The 14224-nt window shown below is 40.8% G+C and overlaps 1 protein-coding gene across 2 annotated transcripts in view; it reads left to right on the top strand.

The window, feature by feature from the left end:
• Positions 1–13840, top strand: part of LOC127932283 (homeobox protein OTX1 B-like) — a 45119-nt gene extending 31279 nt beyond the window's left edge. Inside the window, exons 3-6 of one of the 2 annotated variants that reach the window (XM_052527487.1) lie at positions 8275–8394; positions 10416–10591; positions 11261–11412; positions 12319–13840. In XM_052527487.1, the coding sequence (XP_052383447.1) occupies positions 10495–10591; positions 11261–11412; positions 12319–13110 (1041 nt within the window). In that variant the 5' untranslated portion in view covers positions 8275–8394; positions 10416–10494 and the 3' untranslated portion in view covers positions 13111–13840. Of the gene's footprint in view, positions 1–8062; positions 8395–10415; positions 10592–11260; positions 11413–12318 lie in introns of those variants that run through there. The other variant, XM_052527486.1, reaches the window with a different exon arrangement.
• Positions 13841–14224: the final 384 nt, after the last annotated feature.

The following is a 14224-nucleotide window of genomic DNA, read 5'->3' as shown; positions in this document are numbered from 1 at the left end:
GGTAGGTAACAACACATCCGCCACGCTGATCCTCAACACGGGGGCCCCTCAGGGGTGCGTGCTCAGTCCCCTTCTGTACTCCCTGTTTACTCATGACTGCACGGCCAGGCACAACTCCAACACCATCATTACATTTGCTGATGACACAACAGTGAGACAGCCTATAGGGAGGTCAGAGATCTGACCGTGTGGTGCAAGGACAACAACCCCTCCCTCAACGTGATCAAGACAAAGGAGATTATTGTGGACTACAGGAAAAGGAGGACCTAGCATGCCCCCATTCTCATCGACAGAGCTGTAGTGGAGCAGATTGAGAGCTTCAAGTTCCTTGGCGTCCACATCACCAACAAACTAACATGGTCCAGGCACACCAAGACAGCCGTGGAGAGGGCAAGACAAAACCTACAGCTGCACCATTGAAAGCATCCTGACGGGTTGCATCACTTGGATGGCAACTGCTCAACCTCCGACCACAAGTCACTAGAGGGTAGTGCGTACGGCCCAATACATCACTGGGGCCAAGCTTTCTGCCATCCAAGACCTCTACACCAGGCAGTGTCAGAGGAAGGCCCTTAAAATTGTCAAAGACTCCAGCCACCCTAGTCATAGACTGTTCTCTCTGCTACCGCATGGCAAGCGGTCCTGGAGAGCCAAGTCTAGGTCCAAGAAGCTTCTAAACAGCTTCTTCCCCCAATCCATAAGACTCCTGAACAGCTAATCAAATGGCTACCCAGATGTTTTGCAATGCCCCCCCCCCCTCTTATATGCTGCTGCTACTCTCTGTTATTATCTATGCACAGTCACTTTTATAATTCTACCTACATGTACATATTACCTCAATTACCCCGACACCTGTGCCCCCGCACATTGACTCTGTACCGGGACCCCCTGTATATAGCCTCCACATTGACTCTGTTCCGGGACCCCCTGTATATAGCCTCCACATTGACTCTGTACCGGTACCCCCTGTATATAGCCTCCACATTGACTCTGTACCGGGACCCCCTGTATATAGCCTCCACATTGACTCTGTACCGGGACCCCCTGTATATAGCCTCCACATTGACTCTGTACCGGGACCCCCTGTATATAGCCTCCACATTGACTCTGTACCGGGACCCCCTGTATATAGCCTCCACATTGACTCTGTACCGGGACCCCCTGTATATAGCCTCCACATTGACTCTGTACCGGTACCCCTGTATATAGCCTCCACATTGACTCTGTACCGGGACCCCCTGTATATAGCCTCCACATTGACTCTGTACCGGGACCCCCTGTATATAGCCTCCACATTGACTCTGTACCGGGACCCCCTGTATATAGCCTCCACATTGACTCTGTACCGGGACCCCCTGTATATAGCCTCCACATTGACTCTGTACCGGGACCCCCTGTATATAGCCGCGCTATTATTATTTACTGCTGCTCTTTAATCATTTGTATTCTTATCGTTTACTTTTTTTTTTTTGGGGGTATTTTCTTAAAACTGCATTATTGGTTAACGGCTTGTAAGTAAGCATTTCACTGTAAGGTCTACTACACCTGTTGTATTCTGCCCTTTTGACAAGTAAAATCGTATTTTATTTCATTTGAAATGCAAGGTGGAGTTGTAGTGATTCCCTGCAACAAGGCGCTGCTACCACACCTCACCCCTGGCCTTTGATTTCGCTCGCCATTTTTTAAAGGTTTTGGTTCATTCTCGGGGTCTCCGTATTTGAAAGTTGACGCTCCTGCTCTTAAAGGGGGATTCATGCAGACTACTGCCTACTTTTGTACTGCGTCTCAGGTTTTGTATGATAAGTTTTATTTTTTTATACATTCAAAATCAATATGTAATCCTGTGCAGGGGATTATCCCGTGCACTAGGCCATTTGTGAGGCTCTTTGAGCTTTGTTACAGGTCTTCTGGCAGCTCTATGCCATAGATTGATTAGGTGCAGTGCCAGAATCCTATCAAATGGCCAGCTCTGATGATGGTGCAAACTCTTTCAGGGCCTCTAGTTGACTGGAACTGGAGATAAGGCTGGATGGCAATTCCCTTCCCTCCTGCTGCACTCTGGGTAGAGAAAAAATAGTGTTAGTATATGTTGTAGGAAGTTGTGATTTGCTCCTGTGCTCCAATTGCACTTTTGTAGCTATTTTCAATATTTGGAAATAATCTTGTGTTGCATAGCTCATCTCTGCTTTGCCTAATGTGAAGGCACTTTCACCCTCACAAATGTCAAATGTTAATGTAACAACTGCCCCTCCCTCCCTCCCTCCCTCCCTCCCTCCCTCCCTCCCTTTGTTAACCAGGTAACACTGTGGTTGAAAGTGAATCCTTTTTCAGCAACTCATTGTACATCGATGAGGCAAATCCACCTCATCTAAAAAGTAGGCCATCCTAATGGCATTTGAATGACCAGAAAATAATATAACTAGATTGGGCTGGTAAGGGATAATAGAATTCTACAGGTAATTTGTTACCATGGGAAACTCCACCCTTGCCAGTGTGGCGTCATACGTTGATTATTATGCTTCCCCAATTATTTAAGCTATCTCCGGCAAAAAGTAAAAGCACTGAATTACAAGTTTGATTCCAAAAACCATTATGATTGGCTTAAAATTAGTCATTTTAGGTTTGGTAAATAAGCACCCCAAGTCTCTCTTCCCTCAAGCTGCTGAGAAATGCAGTGTCGCCTTCAGTATATTTTCTTCCTCTTTTTTTCTGTGCATAGGGAGGGTCACGGGGAACTGAACCTGTGCATTCTTGTGTGGCTTGCCAACGCTCACATGGTTACCACTGGTGCGCATTGTTAGGGATATCTGAATGAGCACTGGCCATGCAAGTTTTAACGTGATTGCCCGGGGGCAGTAGAGTGAAAGAGAGGAGGAACAGAGTGAGGGAGAGAAAGAGAGGGAGGGAGGGAGGGAGGGAGGGAGGGAGGGGGGAAGAGAGAGAGAGAGACTAATCCTAAAAGGATTGAAAGTTGCCCTACTCTTTGCTCAGGGTCCCTCCCCCTCACCCCCTCACTCACTCTGTTTTTGGGGGGATTGCGATGGGGGTGTATGTATGGTGGTTTGGGTTGGTTGGGTGACTGTGGGTTGTGGGATCTTTAAGCCGGTGTCTGATTTCTCCCTCCTGCTCCTCATTTGTTCTGCCGTGTCTCTCATCATTTCTCCTCATTGTTTACCTTCCTAATGAGAGGGGCGGGAAGGCCCGATCCTGTGACAGACAGCTACATGCTCCCCTCTGCTCTCTCCCTCTCTCTGCTTTCTACCTCTCTCTAGCTCTGCTCTCTCTCTTGCTGTATCTCTGCTATCTCTCTTTGCTCTCTCTCCCTCTGCCCCCCCCCCCTCTCTCTTTCACTCTTCCTTTTCTGCCTCTCTCATTGTACATGTATGACTATTTTTCATTGCTATGTTCATGACACATTATAACTTCCTTTCTTGTTCCTGTTTAGTCATGTGAGCTGTCAAAAAATGTAAGTTACAATGTAGCCTAATATTTGCACTCACTTGACAGTCAATTTGGAAATTGACGCCATGCCAATACCACAAAGAGGGCCTATGAAAATAAAGTGACTGTCAATTTTTTAAGATGATAAATTGCATAATGTTTTGATGTTCAATATATGAAGTCCATTTTAAGAGATGTTAAAAATAGGTACGACACGTTGCACTCTCAATACTTGGGTCTTGTCAAATTCTTTATTAAAGCACTAACGGTTTCACCAACACCATCTTTAGTAATGGTGTCTTCAAGACTTTCATTTAAACGTAAGTTCTGTGTCTCATGCCAGGGACGTCATGCCCACTTGTCCATTTGTGCGCAGAAAGAAAATTAAGAAATTGTTCACTTCACTCACAAATATCAAATTTGTCTATCTCTTTAAAAAGATTAGGTGCATGGAGCCTCTGTCTCATGTTTTAGTCTATGGCAGCTGAGTGCCAGGCTGTTGAGTTTTGGTCATTCTCCTTTAGGTTAGGCTAGGTAATGATACAGTGTTGTTGAATGCAGAAAGTGCTGGGCACCCTGGCTAAGTGACTACCCTTGACTCCCCCATTAAGTGCCAGTGTGGGACAAAGAGAAACTGAGTGCCAGGACAGAAGACAGGCCTTGCGTGATAAGTGCATGGTCCTCAAAATTGCTATCCTTCTGGCTGTGTTATTCAGATTACATTACAGGAGAACCGTTCTTTTTTTTAAATCAACCACCTACTGTATGGGAAAACTGTACGTCAACTGCCTTTCAAACCTCTACATCTCATCAATTATTTTCATGGGATCATTCCTTTACTTGTCAGTTTGAAGCAAAATGATCACCATTTTGGAATGCATATGCTAGGCTACGGTTACCTTTGGTTGTAGGCTAGCAGTTATTTGCAGGGACAGTGAGTAGGCTAGCTACCTGTCAACCCATCTGACCTCCCAGTGCCCTGTTGAAGGCTGGCGTGCCTAGGACTACATGATGCTCGTGCCTCCATTGTGAGGAGAACACCAGGTGATATTTCAGACTGGGAAAATAGCTCTGTATGAAACAGTACAGTACTTCCCTATCCCACGTGTTTACATTACGGCACAGTATCAAGCAGCAGAGTCTCACAACACATCGCACTCACTCACCCTGTTGGTCATGTGATCTCTAAGCACTTGTGGAGCTATTGCATAGCCTAATAGGCCTGTTTCTTGTGATTGATAATAAATCATGTAAGACGGTTAATGGAAAGGATGCAACAATGATCTATTAGTCAAAAAAAAAGTCAGTTGATGAAAAGAGAGATTAAAACTAACAAAAAATGCATCACAAATATGTTTTCAAGTCTCCTGAGCAGCTTCGATAATGATTTTATAGTGCATTTGCCATAGATATGGACTTTACTGTAAACAAGATTTTGTTTTGTTTATTTCATGTGGTGTAATAATTTGGCATGTTATTACAATAGTAATAAGTATGGGAGTTAATGACCCTCTTTCACTTATGGTATAGGCCTACAATTTAGAGGAACAGTCTAGGCTAATAACAATGCAATCATCATTTTTATATTTTAAAAATCATACAGTTTAGTTTGATATTTCTATGCATTTGAAGCTAAACTGATATGGGAATGTTTTGTGCAATCTGAATGATTACGATTCCAACATTGATTCATTTTCCCTATGATGTTTTGCACCAAATGTTTTAAGTGTTTACATGTTCTGGACTTATTTCCACTAATTCTGTAAATAGAGCCGAGATTTTGAATTTCACGATTCGAATTTTATGGTTTTAATCAGAAGATTATTAATATGGGTTACTATTTCACAACACAAGTTCATCTATAATAATGTGTGGATGGAACGGAATGCATAGCACCAGTCTTACTCATACGTAGTGTCATGTGCATATTGTTATTCGAATAGACGTTTTGACTTCTGTGGTCGGATCTCATTCAGTTTCAGCTCCGTCAAAGAAATGGCACGGCTCCACGTACATCAATAATATAGTCATTTAATCTGCATGGGAGTTTTCATTGTAGTAGACCTATAGTCCATTGACTAATGTAGTGGAAATATCTCAATTGAACGTTTTTACAGTAGTAGCCTATAGGCTACACCTCGGTGAAAGAATGTTTGAAATACTTTTGAAAAAATATAGCCTATTTAAAACTTGCCTATAGGCCATTTCGTTATTAATGGATAGGACTATGTTATTTATTGAAAACAATGTTCACCATTATTTCACAATGTGCAGTAGTTAAACCTGCTGTTATGGAAATCTTTAAAATACAACATTGAGCCTCAAAACTAAAATTCCATGTGCACGATAAAATCTTGCATGACAAACCATGATCATTTGATGACTGTCTCCAACCAGAGTTTCGCATTAAGGTGAGCACCTTACCTCTGTGTATTTCCACCATTGCGTAATGCTTCACTTTTACGCGTGTATCCAAAAATAAAAATAAAAACAGCCACTCAATCCTTGACACCGACTATAAACCCATAGATAAAGTATTTTTGAGTTTAAAAACTTCATTATTAGGTGCTGGTCTCCTTGCGTAGTGCTATAGCTGTAGCATACAAGCCATAGGTATCTCTCTGGGAGAACGGATTGTCCCCCTATGTATTGCAGATGTGCAAGCTTTGAGATCTGTTGCTATTACCGCGCATGCAGGGGTTGATCATGGGTGGATTTTGCAAAGCCAGTTCCACAGCCACAGGTTTTTCTTACAAAAGGCAGAGGGAGAAAATACCGACTCCGCGTGCCCATGCTTTCTGACAATTTGGGGGATTTTATGCATCATCGTTTTAATAAGCACCGACAACATACGCGACCTTCTCCAATCCTGCCAGCTAAAGAGACAAACCTTACACCCCCACCCCTTGAGTTGTCCTGATCCCTGGTTTTACGGGCTTAGCATTAAGAAAATTCTACTGCAATTTGGGATTAGGTCCAATACTCTTTTCACAATGGGATTTTGCTATTTGATATCTTGATACTTGTGTGTGATCGATCACATTGGCTTTGACAGGTCTAGGCCTATATGTTGGGCGCTTGAGTCATACAATAGTTGGAGCAAACGTGTAAGATTAGCCAATAAATATCGCATTTTATATTTTTCCCTGGCCATTGTAATATGCATTGGGCCTGTTTGGCACTGAAGATAACTTAATTGACTTGCCTATTGGAATTTACCTTGAATTACTAATATTAGCCTTATTTCGTTCACAGCCAAAGCCTACCATATAAAATGGCACCCATAATTTGTGTGAATAAATGTAAAGTGTAAAGTGCAAACCTGTTGTCATTCGAAATGCTCATGATTTGCCTCCAACCATTAACGGCTATTATTTTAGCGCTGTTACGTCGTTGTTTCGATTAGGCCATTCTAAAGATCCAAAGAGGATGTTAAATGCCTTCGTTTGATATCACATTTAGTTAACTAATGTTCTTGACAGTCTTTTGAGTATTTGCTCGTGATTGATTATTGCAGCCCCGGCTACAATTAGAGTTTATTTTAATATGAGCTCGACAAAGTACCAGCCGAGGCGGTAGCAGTGGAGACAGACGCCTCATGGACGGTCTCAACAATTAATCCCGAATATAAATATAATTTGTATTTTCCATTCTTTATGCACATTTATCTATTGAAAAATGTTTTTTTAATGTTTTTATTTTAGGTTATAGGATATAGATAGATGGTCGATTCCACCTCCAGTTTAATTCATATAAAACTTTATTTGAGAGGAGAGCCTCGTTTGGATGAACTGCACTATTATTCTGAAATGGAAATCAAAGTGAGGATTATGTCATTCATTAATATTCATGAAAATATATTACACGGTTAAATCAGAGCCTCTTCACCACGTTTGGAAAATATTGCTCTGCAATGGAAAAACATTTCTCAAAATTGTATAAACGATGGTGTTGTTCACAAACAATTACAGGCAAAATGACAACGTTGAAAGGTGATTTTCTCTGAAGACCCACACAGGGTCCAAAATGCATTACTACCAAGGGCAAGCAGTTTTCTTGTTGTTTTAATCAATCACATAGGTTACACTAAAGCTATATTCGGTTTTAAGGCATTACATTTTATTTTAGGTAATCTCATTTATTTTCTTAGTTGCCATTTTTTCATGTAGGCCTAGTTCCCAACCCACTTTACATCATCGCTTTTGATGAGGAAATTGTTCATTCACGCGTGTAAAGATTCTCTCAAGAGTTAGTACTTTTCATGAGCGAAATAAACATTGAGACCTGCTTAAATTGACCTTTTACGGTAGCCTACATATTTTGTTTTTATGGAAACGCTAAATCTACTAGATTCAAATTAAATTAAGAACAACGTAGGCCTACACCTAAGTAGAGCATTCAATGTAATGTTTTTTTTTTAAATTAAGTATAACTTTTTCCAATTGTGGGCTCTCACGTGGTATAGATTTATTTAAGCATTTGAAGGGGAGGGGTTTTCTTGCAATCCTCGCAATTGACTGGTTACCTCTGTCGCCTGTAAGGGCGCACGGGCGCTTGGATTGGACGAGGTGGGCCGTTCTGCATGTGTTTTACGTTCATAGAAGGGCAGGGTAGGCAGAAGGTGATCAATCTCCATCGGTCAACATTGGCAATCACCTTACCACAGTGCAAGACGCACAAGATAATGCAATTGATTTGATTTTTATTATATTCTTTCCAATTGGGAAATTTTCCTCTGAAACACACAACTGGGGTACAAATTGGAAAACTGCGTTGGTTGATGTAAACTCCTTATTTACAGTTTGCGTATTTCTCATCCATTTGTGTGCGCAGCTTCTTATGGTTGTCTCGCTTTCAAGAACATTTCCTCCATGTGGATATTCTTGATGTACGGGATCTTCCTGGTTTGACTACAAATAAAGCAAATAAGAAAACAGGATCCCCAAACGCAAGGTGAGTGGTAAATGCAAAGTTTTCGTTGTCTTATATAGGCCTATGTAGTCCGTTTAGGCTACTTCCTTCTGGGTTGTTATTCGTCATTTTGATTGAATTATTTATACTATTGAGGTTACTGTAATCTATTCATATTATTTTATAAACGATGTATTTGTATTTGATAAGACTACGAAGTGTGTATTTAGGTGCAACTTGCGATGGAAACTGTTGTGCGCTCTTTGAAAATGGTCATTGTAAATGGTCGTTGCAAACAATTACGCTCGTCAGTGGAAGCTATCAAGAATTACGTGACAGTAAACTCCCCATTGGAAATTCAGTTTTTATAGTAAATTAATATCCTAAATGCTACTTCTGGGTTGGTTGTGCACTTATTATTTGAATGGAAAAACTCTGAGGCCTGACAAGACACATGGAATGTATATTATATCTTTGAGGTGTTGTTAATTAATTTTACGCATAAGACCTTTTCTTATAATGGTGTCCCTGGGGCTCTCATCTGAATCGCAATAGAGTTCATTTGCACAGAGTTTTTCTCCATTTACATTTGCTTAAACTCCTTCCTGCGGTTATGGAAATACAGTGAAGTATTTACGCCTCAATACAAATCCATCAGCTGGTCCGTGTCCACAGCATGGACCCAAGTAGGTCTCTTTAGAGGCCAAATACATTGTAGCCAGTCAATGAAGTTTTAAAAAACAAACCTATTTGTTTCAACCGTTACATTAATAAGGCACCCCGTCCAATTACTGAAACGCATCTACATATGATATCATATATGCCATCAGGTCTGTTGCTTTGATTTGAAATCTAGATTTGCATATTTTTCTAACTTGATACGCTTTGGAGCATATTTCAATCGGATACACATCTTATACACATCTTATTATCAGGGTATAACCATGTAATAACAATTAACGATTAAAATGCATTAGTGTTATTTAATCTATTTAAAAAATAAATAAAAAATCTAAGTTACAAAAAACAAGCCATTTGATAATATGTGACATCTGGTCTCTGCTGAAAGAGAATGTTCCATTAGGCAGTCGTGTAGAACACACCCCAGAAGATGTGGATATTATATAGGCCTAGAATATTTATTTGTCAAATATAATGGCATGTAATAATTTGACAAGCAGCCAACTCCATTTTCAATTCAACATTAAACTTTGGACAATTTGTTATTTTACGCAGGCGTAGCATGTCGGCCCTGTATAGCCTATAGGCCTAGACAAACTACGTATGAAATAGTCTAGAGTTGTACTGATTATGTCATAAAATGTCTTACATTAACAGTGAAATGGATTGTAAGGCAGTATATGTGTAGTTTATGTTTAGTTTATAATTTATGCAGGCTGTTATGACTCTTGACATGTTTGTGATCTGGGTCCAAATGCATGCTTTATTTTACCGATCAAAGTCATTCATCTTATCTCGCATGCCTCTCTATGCACCGAAAATGTGCGTAATGGCGAATGTAATGTTTTTAACAGTGGATGCATTTATCAAAACAAGGGTTTAGAGGTTGGCCATAAGGAGTCATGCGTCAAATGGAATTAATACACGACTGGCGACAGATTTCATCCGTAATTATTTCTTTACTGTAGTGATGGATGACTGCAACCTGAGTTTATAATTGGATATCAGTTAGCCACGTTAACGCGTCATGTCATACTTTGTTTGAAACCTTTGTAAACGGCTAATCTTTGTATTTTTGGAGAGGGAATCGGCTTTTTGATTCCCTTTTGATACGACTCGGGTGAAAGTTGGAAGTCTCAATCAAAAAGTCCTATAGGCTACTGGAATTTAGCAACGTTTTGAAATTGGAAATATAATTTGGCTTTGATATTGTCTCAGGCTAGTTCCAATTGAATTAACCATAATTTGAATATAGGGCCATTTTAATTATTAAAATCAAATGTAGTTTGCTGATTTGCTCTTTGTAGGCTACTAAATATAAATGAGTAACCAACAGAAATATATATTTTCACATTCTACTCACAATGCGTTTTCCATTGCAGGATTTCATCAAGGGACTGCAACATCGGGGGAAACGAACATTTCCGCACCGACTTTGGTTTCCCCGTTTCCGTTTCTAGCATGATGTCATACCTCAAACAGGCCCCGTACGGCATGAACGGAATGGGCCTCAGCGGTACGGCCATGGACCTACTGCACCCATCAGTGGGGTATCCAGGTAAAACGCCCCTCAATCACTTCACATTAACTGTGCCAAATCCGAATCACCTGTGACATTATATTGGATAGTTGTCAATATAGAAAAATATAGGAACGGGTAGCACACACGGCTCTCCGGAAATACATTCCATGTGCATTATCACAGTTCCAAATGCACGAAAAGGCATAATTAAACACAAGTTGGTGTCAACTTATAGGATGGTATGATTTAATAACAAGATTCATTCCTTCGCACTATTTTCCGTTTCCACATGTTACATGACTAGTGTAACTGTTACTGTTAGACCTAGTGTGATTACAGTGAAGGCCTATTGTAGTGCAGAATATTGTGTGATTTAAACCTGCTATATATATATATATATATATATATATATATATATATATATATATATATATATATATATATATATATATATATATATATATATATATATATATATATATATATATATATATATATAACATTCACAGGTTATTTTCGTTTTGAAGAAACACTTAACTTTGAAGCTAGCTATTTCTGAAATATATGAAAATATGAGATGGAAGCTTTGAATACTTATATTGAACCTCGTTTGTTTTGGTGAACAATGTTTTTTTCATTTCGTTTTATTATCAGATCGAAATGGCTTCGAAGAGTTTCCATTGACAGGTTTCTATTCCATTTCAGCGCATCCGAGGAAACAGCGGAGAGAGAGGACAACTTTTACTCGCACTCAGCTGGACATTCTGGAGTCCCTTTTCGGCAAGACGCGCTACCCAGACATTTTCATGCGGGAAGAAGTCGCACTGAAAATCAATTTGCCTGAGTCTAGAGTCCAAGTTTGTACAGAATTACAATTATTTAGTTACTACTGTCTACACTTGTTTGTGTGAACTTGTGGGCCATTTGTGGGAACTTTCTGAACTTGCAGTGCAAAACTGCAACGACCCGGACAGGGCCTATTACTGCACCTTTCAATCAATACTTTACCTTTTATTTAGGACTTTAATGAGTTTCAACACAGTTGAGTATTTATTTGGGCTAAATGTTAAGTAGCCTACACTGCAATTCAGCTCTTAGCTGCAATTGTATACTACACGAATAAACAATATGCATCATCTGTTATCATAACTGGTTATGATAGTTCAACAAATACATACAATTCCATGTTTTAAAATATAATTTATGTTCAGCTCTCACATAAGGGCCGTCTTAAGAATTTATGAGCCCCCTTTTGAAATGGGTGTGAGAGCCTTTATGTAACCAGCTTTTGTACCCCTCTCACAGGCTTACTGCAATTATGGCAGCTTCCTCTAGAGTTTCACTGATTTAGCAGAGAAATGTGCACGGTATGCAGGGTAGGCAGCCAAGCCTGTGCAGAGGTAGCCTGCAAGTGGAACACTGACTGCACAACAGTTTCATGCCATTCCCAAGTGTTTGCAATGCCTAAAATGGGATGGGAGAATCAGTGAATAAAGAATCATGTTGTTTTGTTGACCCACAAGAAGATATGACCGATTGGGTAATAGAGTTGATACCAGTTATGCCTTTGCAATTAAGTACTATGTATGCCACTTATTGTACAAATTACAAAGCATTCAATATTATCAAATGGAAATAGTTATTCAGTTTGTCGCAAGTTGGCATGACCAGTTTGACTGCTTACTCAATCAATGTTTTGCAAATGTGTTTGGCCGGATGACAGACAGCATTTTAAAGTTGACCATTTGCCTCTTGTTGTGCAGGTATGGTTCAAGAACAGGAGAGCCAAGTGCCGTCAGCAGGCCCAGAGTGGAAACAATGCTAAAGTCCGGCCAGCCAAGAAGAAGTCCTCTCCAACCAGGGAGAGCACAGGCTCAGAGAGCAGTGGTCAGTTCACCCCTCCGGCAGTGACCAGCACCGGCTCCTCTTCCTCTTCCTCTGCCTCGTCCGGTGGCTCTCATCCCTCCGGCCATGGAGGCCAAGGCCTGAGCAGCACTTCTACCTCCGTCACTGCCCCAGTGTCCTCCATCTGGAGCCCTGCGCCCATCTCCCCGGCCCCCGCACCACCCCCTGTCCCCGACCCCGCTCCCCCAACCAGTGCCTCCTGCATGCAGAGGTCTGTGTCAGGTACTGGAGGCACGTCCTCCTACCCGGTGTCCTACAGCCAGACAGCGGCGTCCTATGGGCAGGGCTACCCCGCCCCGGCGTCAACGGGCTCCTACTTCGGAGGGGTGGAATGCAGCTCGTACCTGGCCCCCATGCACTCTCACCACCACCCCCACCATCCGCACCAGCTCAGCCCCATGACGGGCTCCTCCATGTCTGGCCACCCGCACCACCATATAGGGCAGACCTCAGGGCACCACCACCATCACCACCCCCACCACCACCAGGCCTACAGCGGGGCCGGCCTGGCCTTCAACTCCTCAGACTGTCTGGATTACAAAGAACAAACGGCCGCGGCCGCAGCCTCTTCATGGAAGCTCAACTTCAACACCACCGACTGCTTGGACTACAAAGACCAGGCGTCCTCTTGGCGGTTCCAAGTCTTGTGACTTTTTTTCCCCCTTTCAAATAAGTATTTTTGTTTAGTTTTTTTGTTGAAGAGCTATTTTCTTCAAAGCATTAAGAAGTTAACTAATAGTAGAGACAATTATCAAGCCTTTTTTAAGTTAATGATTGGAAAATTCAAGTAACACACAGATGAAAAAGCCTGTCCAGGTGGCTTCTTCTTTGACCATTTTATGAATCAACAAGCTTGAATTGGATCCACTTACCCATACTTTGGGACATCAAGGAATATTTTTCTACACATGAACTCTGAAAACTGCCCTCCAACAAGTTCACAGTATGTAGTTTATCCCTTTGAGTTAGAATAGTTTTTTTCAGGATGGAGCAAGAGCTCTGTGTTATGGATTTGCCACAAATATTCCCAAGAACGAGCAATTGAGGGCGAAACTTTGTAACAAAATTTGTTTTATGGAAAAATATGTATTTGATATAGGCCTACCCATTAGAGACCATTTAAAATGAGAAATTAAGATGCTGCTATTGTTTTCAGTTTGCTGATATTCAAATTTATGTTAATTCCAACTTGAATATTGTTCATTGTCCGGACTGTAGTGTTGTATTTTGGAAGTTTAATTGCAGCACTTGTTTATAAGGTCAAAGATTTTGCTATTGTTCTTTACGAAGAAAATGTGAATTAGACACGCAATGTCAGTATTCCAATGAAATTTAAAATGTACATTCGTGTCTTTATAATAAAGATTCGTTAAAAACATGGTTGGTTTTTCCAATGCAAAGAGTGTTCTTATCTGAATGTAGTGGTGCTTTTGTTGGCAGGTTTAGATTACATTCATTTAAATACTTGGACGGCCTTCAGAACTTTATTAAGGAATGAACATATTTTAAAAGTAGTATATTGTAAACAAATGTAATTTTAAATTCTAAATTCAAAGGCTAATAATGGACTTGGCCTAAAGATGGTTTAATTTCTTTATCCATGTGCCACTATTACCATTATGATTAGGGCTCTGTGTTTTGTGCTGTCATGTGACATGCTTTGATTTGAACGTGTATTTATAGCCTTAGTCATCAAACTATCCTCTTTTCATGTCAAATATTCCAGCACCATCCTTAAACAATTGCTTACATTTTGGGCGGATT

The sequence above is a fragment of the Oncorhynchus keta genome, chromosome 10, assembly GCF_023373465.1.
Source record: "Oncorhynchus keta strain PuntledgeMale-10-30-2019 chromosome 10, Oket_V2, whole genome shotgun sequence".
In the NCBI taxonomy this organism is placed as follows: Eukaryota; Metazoa; Chordata; class Actinopteri; order Salmoniformes; family Salmonidae; genus Oncorhynchus; species Oncorhynchus keta.
This window is presented reverse-complemented; position numbering and strand designations above follow the sequence as displayed.